Here is a 15,559-nt window from a genome sequence, read left to right as displayed (position 1 = left end):
CGGTCTTTTTGCCCTTTGCAGCTGCTGAACGAGCTGAGTGTCGTGGAAGCGGAACTGCTCCTGAAGTCCTCCAGCCTGGCAGGAAGCTACACGACAGGACTGTGTGTCTGCATTGTGGCTGTCCTCAGGCGTTACCACAGCTGCCTGATCCTGAACCCCGATCAGACAGCCCAGGTGTTCGAAGGGTTGGTATATCCTAGAATGTGTAATGTGGCTTTTTTTAAGAAGCTTTATTTTGAAATAATAACTTCATATCAAGTTTGAAAGAACAAAGGCCTTCCTATATACCCTTTTCACAGGTTTAACAATGGAATGTGTATTTGTGATAGTTTTATAGTGGCTTTAAACGAAAAATAGTACTGTTTGTTTCATAAAAAGATGCATACTTAAAGAATGCTTGTGCCGGGAAGCATTTACCAGAAAGGTGATAAAAGTGTAGAAAGCCTGCCTGCCTACTTCTCTCTCCCTAGTTACTGTCGTCTCTGCCGACCAGAATCCTGAATTATTATGATTGGTGAATATGTGGTTGCTTTTTGTTCACGTAATTTCAGTTTCTATTTGGATAATCCAATTCCAAATAAGCTTTGAATACATATCATCTTACAGATTTAACTTTTCATTTCTTTTATAAATTAAAGGAAAATTTTGATGAGTTAATCTAGAATAAATGACTTTTTGATTCTTAGTCTTTTTCGGTTTGGATGAATTGTAGGCTAAGGTTTTCTCTGTTACCATTAGGGAAGTTGCGCTAAGTCATTACATCACTACCATTGGGACCAGAGAAGTATAATGAGCTGTCAAAACACTTATTCTGAGCTCTCTCTTGTCCACTGCAGACTTCTTTCTCCGGGCTTTATGTAGACATAAAAGAAAGGCAACCTCTTTTTCTTTTGATTTTCCTCCTGCGCTCAAAAGACAAACATGGAGTTCTTTGGTTTCACAGTGCCTTTTTTTTGGTAATCCAGCACATGTAGTCTTATCTATTCTAGAGTGGCATCCATTTAACAGCAGCTTTTGGAGGGAAGAGGAAATGCTACCACATTAATTCTACACATAGGTTTTTAAATTTGTAACTATTCTTTGGCATCTTATAGATGTTTCTGTAATAACCGTATAAATAAAAAACCAGAAGAAAGTAAATCCAATTATTGCTACATTCAGTTCATATAAGAGGCTGTCTCTTAACTACATGTGCTTTTCTTTAACTGCATTTCCCAAGATGAAACATTTTTACTTTAAAGTTGAAGTACATTTTTGACTAGATTTTAGGCTTAAGTAGAATTTTTGCTTTCAGACTTTCGTTAACATTGACCTTGACATAAGTGTTTCTGTGCCTCCTCTATATTTGCAGCCATCCTCACCTAACAAATACTATCTTATCACTTGAAGACCCCTCGTTTAATATCTTCTTAATCTTTCCTTCAAGCTTGTCTTTCATATTCTGGCCTTTTTCTTCAGTTTTTTTCTCTGTGACCAGAGTCAGCAGAATTTTTTTCTCTGTTGAGCCAGTTGTTAAATATGTTAGCCTTAGTGAACCATAAGTCTTCTCTTCACATGAGAGAAAAGCCACAGATAATAAACACTTAGATTATTCCTAAGTGACATCTGAAACATCCGTGATATTCTTAAATGTAAGAAAATAGCTACCTTAGAATCCAGAAAATACAGAACTGTTTTACAACCCTCAGCTACCCTGTGGAGTTGAATAATTAGTACCATTTACAAGTCAGGGTACTGACACCCAGGCCTGTCAGTTGGAGTGGTTGGTGAAGTGTTGCACCCAGCATCTCCTAGCTGATAAATCCGCCAGATTGCTGAGACAATCAGCAATCATTCACGCAGCTCATTCATGCTGTTTGATTTACACCATACTTTTTAAACTGTGAATGGAAATGCCCTAACTGGTCATGAAATTAAAATAATAGTTTTTCACAAGTACTTTTTTTTTTCCCCTTTATTTTGAAATTTATGTCATTATCATTTATTTTGATATTTTAAATGTTTATAAAATCATGTTTGATATTCACTTTATGTTTGTCTTTTATCATATATAGTAAAGATAAGTACTTTTCCCAAAACTGTTATTCTGGGTTGGGTTTTGTGTTTTTTTTGCACTTATATAAGCATACTGGATCTCGATGTAAAATGTCTTGTTACTTCTAGGAGGTGGAGGGAACACTGACTGGCAATTTTTCAATACATTTGTTTTCTTTAATCACAAAGTAATTCTCTGCTTTTTCAAGGTATACCTGGAGCTCTTTTGGTTTATATAGGGAACAACTGATTGAAGCATCTATTTTCTTCTTAACTGAGGGGCACTTTTGATGTGACTGACAGCTGTTTTCAGTTGCCTGCATCTGCTGCTGGCAATTCAGAAGCCGTGGGATGCTACATGGTTATTTCTTTGCATGGTTTTCGAGGTCCCACCTCTGATGTTGGGCTGGATTTCTTTCTGGGTGTTGGTGCTTCTCTGTCTTATTTTGAAAGGCATTTCTCATTTACACCCACAAAGAAAAAGCCCACAGCATGGCAGACCCATTTGAGGGAACACTGCACTTCCTCTGCTGTTGCCGGCTGAACAACGAAGCTATCAGGGTTCTGCGGATCCCAGGGCGGGAATAACGAGTCCAAGTCTGAGCGAGCCCTCGAGTCACAGGCCTTGGGAAGGATGCTCAGTGGTATCGCCTGTGATTCCAGCGTCCGTCTCAGCCTTGTCATCCCAGGCTGCCTCCCACCTTCTAAACAGCAGAGAAGGTTCTAGACTGGGCCTCTGGAGACCTGAGTTCTCTTTTTGAATCTGCAATAAACTAGCTCTTTGCCTTGTGGGCAAGTTCCATTACCTTTCTGAGCTTCAGAGCCTTCTTTGTAAGATAAAGAAGGTGAATCAGATGATTTCTGAAACACTTTTCAGCTTTAATCATCTTGAGTCTCCTGTGACACCGTTGTAGTAGCACTGAACCCCGTAATCACATGCAGCACGGCGGCGGAGTCTGACTCTGATGGGTCGAGGGACCGCTGGTGTGTCTGCCTGTGTCACGAGAAATGGTGTGTTGTGTGAATTGTGGCCCAAGAGGCCATCTTTCTGATCTGGGAAATTGGAGTAGTGAATACTTCTTCTGAATTGCAAGTGTTATATCACCAAAAAGGAGGGGGTTTGGAATTCTTAGTTAAGATTAACTAAAATACATTTGTTTCTAGTTTGGATAAACAAGGAGAATGTGACCTCAGACCAGGAATTTGTGTTTCATGCCTGAACCAGCTTATGGTCTTAAAATTGAACTTATCAGACTTACTGATATGAAGAAATGGCTCCTTTACACAGTGGACATGGGGTCCTTTGCACATTTCCTGAATTTATCAGTCTTTTTACTCAAGAGAAGATTCTCTACCAAAACTTTTGTGTCCTGGTGCAGAAGCTTTATTGATGGACCCTCCCTATACATCTTCTGTCTGGAGGAATTTCTTTCATTTCTTATTGTTAATGGCATTTCAGAAGTTTTAAAAATACTTAATGTTTCAATATCATAATAGAAGAATGATATTTTATTCAGTTATTTACTTGCTATAATGATTAGTGTTGACAGTCTGATATCTTTTTTTTCTTACTCAAAGTAATCAGGAACATATTCTCACTCTAAAAGATTCAAGCAATGACATATATGTTGACAAAGTATGTGTCTCATGTCCTCATATATTTTTCTCCTTAGATTGTGTGGTGTGGTCAAGCATGTTGTGAACCCCTCAGAATGTTCTTCCCCTGAAAGATGCATCTTAGCCTACCTCTATGATCTCTACGTGTCATGTAGCCACCTCAGAAGTAAATTTGGAGACCTCTTCAGGTGGGTAGAAGAAAGTCAAAAGAATAAGAATAGGTTTATGCCCCCCCCCCCTTTTTTGGTGGGCCAACCAATATTGTCATCCTTTTTAATAATGGAAGTAATCCTAATTATATCTGCCAGAATTCCTGTTGAATTACATCTCATTGTACCTGTAACCTCCTATTCCAAATTACTGTTCATGTTTAACTCTGATTGCAATTTTCGTAGAAGAGAAAGCATTCTGTATTTTGCAGTTGCTATTACCTCACTTAGAAAATTGTTTCCCCACCGTTTGCATACTTACTTTCTCCCTGCATTTGTTTCTTTGACTCTTTTACCTTCCTACTTGAAAGAGCATTTCTGGCTCCCTGTCATTCTCTGCAGTTTAGCACTTGTACCCCCAAGAGGTGGACAGGTGCTGGAAACTCCTTACTTACTTAATGTTGTTTGAGGAAGTTTAGATGATTAATTGTAAGTTGGTGGAGGGAAGGAGATGGTAATAGCTGACAAATTTGTAATCTAGAATCAGGCAAGGAAAGAATAGTCAGTTATGATTTTCTTCACTCTCTTGTCCTTTGCATCCAGTTTGTTTGTAAACCCGAGAAACTCTGTCTTCCAGGTACATCTAGAATCTGACCACTCTTTTTTTTTTGACCACTCTTTCTTGTTTTGCCACTCCCAGCATGCTCATCTCTTGGTTGGACCATCACAGTTTCCTTCTAACTGCTTTCTTGCCTTGCATCCTTGATTCTCTTAAGAGTATTCTCAACATGTCTTCAAAAGTCATCCTTTTGAAACAAGAATAACTTGACATATACCAGTGGCTTCTTATCTACTCAGAATAGAATTCACAACCCTTCGGGATCTACTGGATCCAGCTCTGTCTTCTCTTTCTCTCTGTTCAGATTAACCACATGGACCTCCCTGTTGGTCTCCAAACATTCTAACACACTCCCATCTTGGAGCTGTTGGACTTGGCAGTTACTGCTCTTGTAAAGTTTTCCCGCAGTTATTCACTCACTCCCGCAGTTCACTCAGGGCTCTGCCTCCCTGATCAGCCCCTTTGAAATAGGACGGCCCCTGCTCCCACTCTCTGTCATTCTCTGAGTTTATCATTATTTCCCCTCCCCGTTATGTGCATTATACACTTATTTATGGTCTGGCTCCTTTCTAGAATATAAGCTTCTTGAGAGCAGAAGCTTTATATTTTCTTCATTGCCCTATCCCAGTACCTTGAAGAGTATCTGGCTCATAGTAGGCACTGCAAAAAAAAAATCTGTTTAAAGAATGATCTATACCAAAAACAATATCTGTGATATTTTTAATGGTACTGATAAAGAAAAAAATGTGAAAGTTTGTCTTTATGAAATGAATTAGGTTTAAAGATAATCCCTTATGAAATATTATATTTTTCCCCAGAAATAAGGTAAAAAAAATGCCCCATGTTTTTCTGTTACTTTGCCAAGAGCTTTCAGTTTACAGTTTTCACAGAGCTTTCTCATACATGACTGGGTTCTTGCAACAGCCCTGTAAGTTTCTCAAGAAAGCCACAGTGTTTGACCCCTGATGCTCCTGCAGGGTAGAAAAGCATGTTAAGTGAGTTAATTCAAGTAATGCACACGGGCTGTGTGGAAACTTAGGAGACCAACAATGAACTGAGGGGCTCCTTGGCGTTAGCGATTAAAGACATGGAAGCAAGCTGCAATTCTCTTGGAAAACCTTCAAGTCAAGCATTATTTATAGTCTAGGATTAAGACAATGGTTGAAGAAAAGGTAGATGTGCAGAGAGATGTCTATTAGTATATTACTAAACCAGTTTTAATGATTGGATCTGAAACATCATCTGTAATGTGTATAAGTGTAATATTTGAAGGAAATAGATCACTAGTCACATCCACTTATGACTGAGCAGGCTTCCCTGGCGGCTCAGGTGAGTAAAGAATCTGCCTGCAGCACAGGAGACATTGGTTTGACCCCTGCATCAGGAAGATGCCCTGGAGAAGGGAATGGCAACCCACTCCAGTATTCTTGCCTGGAGAATCCCATAAACAGGGGAGCCTGGCGGGCTACAGTCTAAGAGGGCGAAAAGAGTCAGGCGTGAACCGAGCAGCTAGCATTCACTATGGCTGAGCTGCTGCTGTGTGCCAAGGGCGCGGCTGGGTTGTTTTCATCAAGATCTTTAATCCTCCTAACAACCCCAGGAAGCAGGAATAATTTTTCCTATCGGTAAACGATTGTCCTTCATGATAAGTTAATAAAGGATGAAGCCTACATTTGAATATTCGTCGTTTTGGCCTTGAGCTGTGTGTTGCTTTCATTACTCTCTCCGGTTTTTCTGATACATGCAGTTTCAGAAGGAAATGAGTGTTTTTGTTTGCTTGTTAACTCTATTTGCGCCAGCAACAGAGTGTGCTAAGAGTTTGACAGTGACGTTGATGGCAGCTAATGTTTCATTAAAACCTAGAGCTCGTCTGGAAAGAGTGTAATAAGTGAAACAGGAAGCCTCAAAATGAAGGGTGAGGAGACTCACCATGAACCACAAAGTTCAGGAAAATTATAAGAGGAGGCAGGAGGGCATCAACTTGAAAGAAGTCCCTAGAAAAATGAGGCTGACTTATAAAAAAAAATGCAGAAAGAAAAGCAGAATTCTTTTGCTTTCTAAAGACAGACTTGGGTAGATTGTTAGAATTAAGTGGGAAGTTGGAAAAAAAGAGATACTGCTTTGCAATTTGCAGAACTCTGTTTCCTTAACACTCAGAATACCGGGAGGTGGAGGAATCCAGGGCCTGATGCTAGGAAGGGGGCCAGCAGAGAGAAAAATGGGTTTTTATTTCCTTTTCAGTGGGCAAGTGAAACAAACTTAGAACTATCACTAAGTGAGAATGTATGAAAAGTTGAGTGGAAAGCATGGCACGGGTTAAGACAGGGAAAAGGGAGATTTTAAAAGTGCTTGGAGGACTTGTCTAGTGGTCCATGGGTTAAGAACCCACCTTCGAATCCTGTGGACATGGGTTTGGTCCCTGGTCAGGAAAGATTCCACATGACGTGAGGCCACTCAGCCCATGCAAGCCACAACTCCTGAAGCCTGCACGCCGAGAGCTTGTGCTGTGTAGCGAGAAAAGCCGCCACAGTGAGGAGCCTGGACACCGCAGCTGGAGAGGAGCCCCTGCTCGGCACAGTTAGGGAAACCCTGCACGCAGCAGCGACGACCCGGCACGGCCGTAAATAAATAAGATTTTAGGGTTTAAAAAAATGAACAAAAGCACTGTCATTTTGATCAGGTCATGAATTCAGCTTGCAAACTTATGTCCTTCAGCAACCACGGACAAGCTTTTATATAAGTTGTCTGCCAAGAAAAAGCATGTAGAAAGCTGTGTTTGCTGCCATTTACATGGTGGCTTTAGTCCTCCCTCTTGGCCCAGTTCTTCCCAAGCATATCTGGGACTTAGTTTCACCTGGGACAGTTGTTTTTTTTTTTTTTTAAAGCATACAGAATCCATACACCTAACCAGTGAGGTCCAGAAGTCTTTTAGTTTTTATAAATTCCCAGAGGTGATTGTGAAGGAGAAAACCTGAAGTCACATTTTGGTAAACACTGAACTGAGCAATCTCTGATTTCTGGAAGCACCTGTCAGTGGTAACCGTTTAGGGTAAAGAGTCTATAAATCTTTTCACTTGTGAGGAAATCATTCCTGGCTACTGTTTATACAGGAGGCATAAAACTAGGGCATGTCACCTTGATCAGAAATAAATTTACTGAAATTTAAAAGGAAAAGACTTTCTGTTGCTTAAGAGAGCTCTTGTATAGAGAAGGTGAAATGTTGTTTATGGACTAGTTATCCCTAGCAAGTGGGCAAGGACAGCAAAGTGCACGTGGGGTCTGAGCTCCGAAATCAGGTCATCCTTCAGCTGCAGAGCGAGATTTGAGAGGATGCTTGCTAACTCCCTTTTATACACTCAGACAATATCCTGTGTATTATTCTGTATAATTCTGAATACTGTAAACCAGGTTCTTAAAACATCCTAGATACTGCGGAGAAGCACAGCATGATACATTTTTAGGAGCAGTATAATGGTTTCTTTACTTTCATAGAATTTGTATTTGTATATTATCTGTATCTGCCTACTAGAATTTAAACTCCTTGAAGGCAGGGAGTGAACCCCTCTTTCCCAGGTAGGCATGGCACATAAACCTCCCTGGATATCCCAAATGGAGAGGAATAGTTTTACAGGATGCATGATTAGGATAAAAACACCAAGTTATTCCTGGTGTGTAAGCCAATCCGTTTTTATTAGTCTTAAGTTACAACACTCACTGTTCAGAGAAGTTGTTGGACGTCCTAGTAGATTATTTTATTTTTAAAGCACGTAAAATGTGGAAATGACCTAGAAATTAAGATTAGTACCTAAATGTCTTATTTTAGTTTTGTTCTTCTACCCACTTAGTAACTATTTATTGAACTAGAACATTCTAGGCACTGTGCCCAATGCTGATTATTAGGAAGTTGGAATCAAGAACCCATAACGTGAGCTTTCTTTAGGAATACTTTATAGCTGCCATTTAATCTGTCCTTAAATGAAGTCACTTTCTAGTTATTATAGTTTTGTTTTGTCTTTTAACTCTTCTTCTTGTAACCTCAGTAGTGCCTGTTCAAAAGTAAAGCAAACCATATATAATAATGTGATTCCTGCAAATTCCAACTTGCGATGGGATCCAGACTTCATGATGGATTTTATTGAGAATCCCTCAGCCCGTAGCATCAACTACTCCGTGCTGGGCAAGATCCTCAGTGACAACGCGGCCAACCGCTACAGTTTCGTCTGCAACACCCTCATGAACGTGTGCATGGGCCATCAGGACGCTGGGAGGTGAGCCGGGCTCCACGGTTACACGCGCAGTTGTTGCATGGTTGCTGCTTTGAAATTCAGATCTTTAACTTCAGACATTTGGCTCTGTTTTTTAAATCTTATTTTGTTACTGAGTTTACTTCAGCTCTGTTACTGGATGCTTTTCTTAACCTGGCTTATTGAGCTGACGTAAGATGCTCTAGATACAGTCTCTCAGTTGTCTGATCCGTTTTCAAAAACATATATGACAAAAATACCAATGAAAAATACACATAACTTTGGAAACGTTGGATTTAGGTCTTCCTTTTCCTTTTTTTCATGTTTTTTAAAAGCATGAATTCATAGGTCAGATTTGTTCACAGAACTGAAAGCATGTTAATTGATATCTGCACTGGTTACTGTTTGTTGCTTGGCAGCATTAAATATTAGAAAGCATGTGAAGACATCTTTCTCTTCCGTTCCGTATTCTGGTAGGTAGTTTGTCAAGTGGATTTTTATTATGTCCTTGAATCTAAGAAATGAAGCCCACATTCGCTGATGCTGAGACTGTGTGTTGGTTGAGTTAATCCTGTGTGAGTATTTGTCTTTTGCTACCTTCTCCTGTGTCCCTCTTCTTCTTTGTAGGATTAATGACATAGCCAACTTCTCCTCCGAGCTGACGGCCTGCTGCACCGTTCTCAGTTCAGAGTGGCTGGGGGTCCTCAAGGCCCTCTGTTGTTCTTCCAATCACGTCTGGGGCTTTAATGACGTACTTTGCACTGTAGATGTAAGTGTTCTGTTTCATTTAAAAACTCGACCGTGCAACTAAATATTCAGTTAGTAATTTTTTTTAGTTGAGTCAACTCTTAACTGAAATATAAATTTGTTTTCCTCTCTCTCTGTGGAAGTGATAAACCAGAGTGTGATTGCCAGGGATAAGTAAATGTAAAAAAAAAAAAAAAAAAAAAAAAAACAGAATAACTAAAATAGCCTACTTTAGAGTGGAGATGCCAGGAGTCTCCTTGTTTGTTAGCTGAGACTTCTTGCCTGTGGTCTCCTCAGAGTAGTCTGTTCATGTTTACTGAGTGCCTTGGGTCCTTCATGGTGCAGGGCATAACTTAACTAAAGCAGTTTGCATTCTGAAGTCAGCCAGTTTGTTTTCTTAAGGTGAGAAAAACTCTCTTAGGAGTATTGGTTCTGTTGTGTGGGATTAGGATGTCCAGTCTTTCTTAGTGACTGTGTCTGAAGGTTTTTGAAGAGATGTCCGTTACAAAGTTATCACAGATTTCCTCAACTATCACAGTGCATCAGTGTGTGAATTTCTTAAAAATCCATCTTGATTCTTTATTTCTGCCTGTCACTTTGGTCACTTCCTGCAGTAATCCATGTTACATGTTAGTGTATCTCATATATAGAAGAATTGTATACGTTATAAAAACTGCCTCTCAATTACAGTTTTATTTCCTGGTTCTGGTGTCTCAAGACCACATGGGCATTCCACTTTATCCTGTGGGCACCTAAGATGTAAAACTCATATCCAGACAGCAAAGACCCACTTGTCTGTCTTTAACACAGGTCCTTAATCTTTCAGTTGTTTTTGTTTCACTTTACCTCTGCCTGTTCCCTCATCTGTAAAGTTGGAATTAATAGTATGAACCTCCAGGCGCTGTGTTCTTTCTCTGTAAATCTCTCACCATAGTTTTTGACTTACAGGACAACTTAATGTGGAGGCTGCCATTACAGCTGTTTTTCTTATTCTTTTCTGCCAAAGTCTTGTGAGATCTGTAAAGAGTAGACATTTCACTCTGAAGGAATGATTTTTCCTCCTCTGATTCTCCTCTTTCTTTCTTTTTCTCCCTCCCTCATCTTCACTCTTCTTTAAATTTAGGAGTCGGTGAGAATTTTCACAGTTGCTTTTAAAAACTAATTTAATTATCTTGCAAAATTAAGATTAGTTATTCCTGAAAGAAACACCAAAAACACTCAGAAGGCTTGTTTTTCAGTTAGGAGAACGTACTTGTTTTCCATTGCTTCCTAATGATCTTACCCTTCAATATCAGATTATACTGCATTCTGCCAAAAAGACTTACTTATGTTATATCACTTAGAGATATCTTGATTTTGCTTTGTTTTATTGTTTGGTTTCCCAGTTACATATACTCAAGGTACAGCTTAGTATTATCTTAAAGCTCTGGGATGTGGGTGAACCTCATTCTTTGTCTTAAAAAATAGAAAAAAAGCCTGGAGGGTGATGCTCATAAGTGATTTCCCTCTACTGGTTCCTTTTGGGATTTGAGATCTTATTGGTATTGCCTGCGTGCTCTTAGATATGAATCTTAAGATGTTACTCCAAAGGGTGTTAGGTATTAAAACGTGTCAATGTTTTTCTTGAAGGTGAGTGACCTTTCATTCCATGATTCATTAGCTACTTTCATTGCTATTCTGATAGCACGACAGTGTTTCTCCCTGGAGGACGTCGTGCAGCACGTCGCGCTGCCCTCTCTGCTGGCCGCAGGTAAGGCTGCCCCCGGAGCTGCCCTGCTGGTCTGGTGGGCGTCTCGGTGCCGCGGTCTCTCACATGGTGAAGGAGGGGCGGAGCAGAATTTGAGCAGACATGCCTTGGGCAGTGGTACGCCCTCAGGGTAGAGATGGTAGAATTGTAATCATTGTTCCAAACAAAAGTCACACTGATTTCAACGGAGCAGGTTGGAAACGGCTATTTTAATACTTGTTTTTAAGAGAGCACTCGGGTTTCTCAGAAAAGAAATAGCCAGTGCTTTGCTTTTTACCGTAAGGAGCATTTATTTAGATTATTCCAGAAACCTCAGCTTACGAGAAGTGCAGAAGATATGTTCTTCAGTATGTCGCAAAACTTGCTTTTAAAATCCTCTCTCCTAGCTTGCGGAGATGCGGATGCGGAGCCTGGGGCAAGAATGACATGCCGCCTCCTGCTTCATCTCTTTCGAGCTCCCCAGGCCTGCCTGTTACCTCAAGCAACCGGTGAGATGACAGTTGAAATCTTATCTGATGATGTTTTCATTTGGAGCTTTAGGTTTAACTTGACCAAGTAGGCTGTCCATTCTGTAATCTCCTTCCTGATTTTGCTGGGCTTGTTTCAAGGTGATGAAGGAAAGGGGTTGTCAGCAGCTTTCTTTTACGTAATATCAGGATGTGTTGAGAAACTCACATCAGCAGTTAATAAACAATAAAAATACCTCTGCTCCTTGGCCAAGTCATGCTGGTGGGCAGTGTGATCCTCCAACATACTCTGCTGGTTATGAGCCAAACCCTAGCAGCTTAGGGCAATGGCATTTCATCTATTCTTTTACTAAGGTGAAGGGAATAGGTAAGAATTCTAGGGATTAGAATTTAGCGCAGTCTGTTCCTAAAGATCATTTCTATGTAAATGTGTGTGTGACATCAGCAGAAATGGATAAAAGTGCTACTGATTTTTTTTCAATACATCTCTCTGAAGAGCAAAGCAATTGTCTTAATTATTTAAAAAAAAAAAAGTACTGGATACTGGCAGTGTCTCTTGGTGAATCCATGAACCGTCAATTAAAGCTAGCTAATAGCAATTAAGCGTCCACAGCCTAGCAATGAAAGGCCCTGTTGACTGTAAATGGTTACAAACAGTGATTAATGATGATGATGAATCTGTTAAAGCTTTGTTGTTTTTCTCATAGGCAAACCTTTCCCTGGAATAAGATCATCTTGTGATAGACACCTCTTAGCTGCTGCTCACAATAGCATTGAAGTGGGAGCCGTGTTTGCTGTCTTAAAAGCAATTATGATGCTTGGTAAGATTATCCTGGCACTGAGCTTGGTTAATCACCAGAAACAGAGGCAAAATAATTTCTATTCAGGTTTAACTCTCATTAAAATTATTAGAAATACATTTTTGTTTGTTTATTCTCTTGGAAAAATTAGTTGGCTTTATCCAAGTTCATGTTCAGTTGGACTCCCAAGAAGTCTGTCCCTTCCTTACAGTTCTGGGGGAATTCAAATACTTTTTTTGTGTGGCATTTTAGCTGCCCACGGGGTTGTTAGGGTTTCAGTTGTTGGCGGAAGTCACGCTTTGTGATGAACTCGGTTGAATTGGTAATCTGCGTAAAGGTTTACATTTCGTGTTATATTCCTGGACTAGAACACAAGAAAATCTGGGTTTTAATCTTAGTTTTTCATTGTGATCCTGAAAAAGTTTCTGTCCATCTGCCTTAGTTTTTTCATGTATCAGGTGATAATTACAATGATACAGATATTGTTGATAAATCAGTATTAGATATCACACTTTTTTCATTTAATTTATAATAAATTTTTTCATTTAATTTATAATTTATGTTCAAGACATCCCTGTATCTTTATTGATATGTATTCTCCAGGAGTAGTAGTACTATCTTTTCTGTTCATTTAGTGTACTACCTTAAAACATTTTTATTCTGTAAATCATTCAGGATTTGAAGGATTGGGAGGGATTCTTGAATTCATACTGCCTAATTTCAACTTAAGGTACCCTCTTTTGGTCTTGACTAAACAAAAATTACCTCTTATGTTCCAAAGGAACTCCTTTTGGCTAGAACTGAATTTGCTGAGTTGAGAGGTGTTTTAGATGAGTCTTAAATATGTTTTGGAATGTATCCTGACCCTTTTATACCTCTCTCTAAGAAGTACTGGGGCTTCCCTGATGGCTCAGATGGTAACGAATCTGCCTGCAGTGCAGGAGATCCAGGTTCAATCCCTGGGCCAGGAAGATCCCCTGGAGAAGGAAAAGGCAGCCCACTCCAGTATTCTTGCCTGGAGAATTCTCCCATGGATGGAGAATACTGGTGGGCTACAGTTCATGGGGTTGCAAAGAGTCAGACACAACCGAACAAACAACACTTAAGTAGTATTTGGAGATGATGAGGGTAGGTAACAAGAGTTTTCATAAAACAAACTTTTAAAAGTTCACCTTAACACACACACACACACACAGACACACACACACACACACACAGACACACACACACACTCCTATTGAAATGCCCAGGGGTTTTGTATTTGAAATGGAAAGGTAGAGCCACATGGAGGGCCACACCTCTGCTCTGAGCTCCTGGTACTGTACTGCCAACATGAAATGCTCATTTCAGGAAGATTTCTCTACTTTTAATATGTTTGAAAGGAAAGCTGGCCAGTCAATTCTATTTAATAGATAAATATAGGGACTAAGCAGTCAGGGACTGACTTTTTTTTACTGTGGTATTTCTAATGCCCATCAGGGAAAGATTTTCAATAAGCTAATGTTGAAAGTGTGAATGCATATGTGATAGGCATTTTCATAGCAGAAACCAAAATGTGTACCATAGAGACATTATATTATCCCCTTGATTTGTGGGACTGGTTTAATCCCAAGCATAATTTGCCAACCTCTTTAAGTATACATATTTTAATATCAGTGCCTAATCACCAGTTTAGTTTTTATCTCATGGCCTTTCCTTGACCTTTTTAAGTGGCCCCAGTTCTTGGTGGATTCTACACCTTCCTAAGTGATAGAAGGTTCTTCAGGTCTGAGAAGTCAGGATGAGGCTTGTTGAAGGGTCAAGAGACCCTTGGACCAGGCAGGCACTGAACCCTGTGTCTGTTCTGTTGTCTCTCCCGTTGCAGAAGCTCCTAGCACAGCCTTCCTGACCTTCTCAGTCATCCTAACATCTAAACTGAAGAAGGACCTCCTAGACTGGGCTGGCAGAGGTGTCTGTCTCCTTGCTTTTGCGGTTTCATTTGCCTCACTGTGTCCTTATCAAAGTGTTCTCTCAAGTCCTTCCACTGGGATCTGTGCTGAGTTAGAGAGATAGGACTGTTTTATAGAATTTGATTTCTAATTTCTCTAGTAGTTTAAGGGTGGAAATAGTTGTTTATAGGGCTTCCCTGGTGGCTCAATGGTAAAGAACACTCCTGCCAACTCAGGGGACGTGGGTTCTACCCCTGGGCCAGAAAGATTCCCTGGAATAGGAAATGACAACCCACTCTATTGTTACTTGCCGAGAGAATTCCATAGATGGAGGAGCCTGGCAGGCTACAGTCCATGGGGTTGCAAAGAGTCAGACATGATCGAGCACGCATGCCCATGATATTTATGGGCTTCCCTGCTGGCTCAGTGGTAGGGAATCTGCCTGATGATGCAGGAGACACGGGTTCAATCCCTGAGTCGTGAAGATCCCCTGGAGGAGTTAATGGCAACCCACTCCAGTATTCTTGCTGGGGAAATCCCATGGAGAGTGGAGCCTGGTGGGCTATAGTCCATGGGGTCGTAAAGAGTTGGACACTACTGAGTGACTAAATAACAATAGCAACAATAGTTGTTTATATCATCTAAGGTTGGAAATAGCCTGCCAAATGTTGGTACATGTAGAATTCAGTCTTTGTTCCAACTTTTGAAGAGCTTTGTTGAATTAAATGAATGCCTATGAGTGAAGTGAACTTGGTGCTTTTTTGCATAAATATTTGAATGAGAAATGTTTGATAATATGTGATAAGATACTGAGTTAAAATGTATTGTGTGTTCCTCCCCACCCCTTAAGATTTTTTAAGTGAACATTCACTAAGTGATTCTAATTTTTAAAATTCAACAGACTCAAAAAAGTTTTTCTTGATTGACTTAGGGTTTTTAAAAGGCTTTTTGCACTGACCTGAGGTTGGTTTCCCTTACAGTGAAGTAGTGAGGGCCTTATCTAAACTCATTTGTTGGTTACAGGAATTTTTCCTGTTCAATGCTTGTGATCTTTGTAGGTAAATAGACAAGAGTTTGGAGGCTCTGTTTCCGTTTGGCAATCTTTTTTTTTTTTTTTTTTTAACCAATTTACATTAATTTTTCACTTTTAAAATATGACAAATTTTTGTCTTTCATGGCTAGAGAAGACTTCTTATTTCCAGCTATT

The 15,559-nt window shown here is 39.9% G+C and overlaps 2 protein-coding genes across 8 annotated transcripts in view; one reads left to right on the top strand and one right to left on the bottom strand.

The window, feature by feature from the left end:
- Positions 1-15,559, top strand: part of MED12L (mediator complex subunit 12L) — a 347,565-nt gene that overhangs the window by 276,241 nt on the left and 55,765 nt on the right. For 4 of the 5 annotated variants that reach the window (XM_043474000.1, XM_043474003.1, XM_043473999.1 and 1 more), the window contains 7 exons: positions 22-185; positions 3,708-3,839; positions 8,460-8,687; positions 9,291-9,432; positions 11,040-11,160; positions 11,544-11,645; positions 12,332-12,445. In XM_043474000.1, coding sequence (XP_043329935.1) covers positions 22-185; positions 3,708-3,839; positions 8,460-8,687; positions 9,291-9,432; positions 11,040-11,160; positions 11,544-11,645; positions 12,332-12,445 — 1,003 coding nt within the window. The remainder of the gene's footprint in view (positions 1-21; positions 186-3,707; positions 3,840-8,459; positions 8,688-9,290; positions 9,433-11,039; positions 11,161-11,543; positions 11,646-12,331; positions 12,446-15,559) is intronic. The other variant, XM_043474002.1, reaches the window with a different exon arrangement.
- Positions 1-15,559, bottom strand: part of P2RY12 (purinergic receptor P2Y12) — a 49,927-nt gene that overhangs the window by 20,069 nt on the left and 14,299 nt on the right. The gene's annotated exons all lie outside the window — the stretch shown is intronic.

The sequence above is a fragment of the Cervus canadensis genome, chromosome 7, assembly GCF_019320065.1.
Source record: "Cervus canadensis isolate Bull #8, Minnesota chromosome 7, ASM1932006v1, whole genome shotgun sequence".
In the NCBI taxonomy this organism is placed as follows: Eukaryota; Metazoa; Chordata; class Mammalia; order Artiodactyla; family Cervidae; genus Cervus; species Cervus canadensis.
This window is presented reverse-complemented; position numbering and strand designations above follow the sequence as displayed.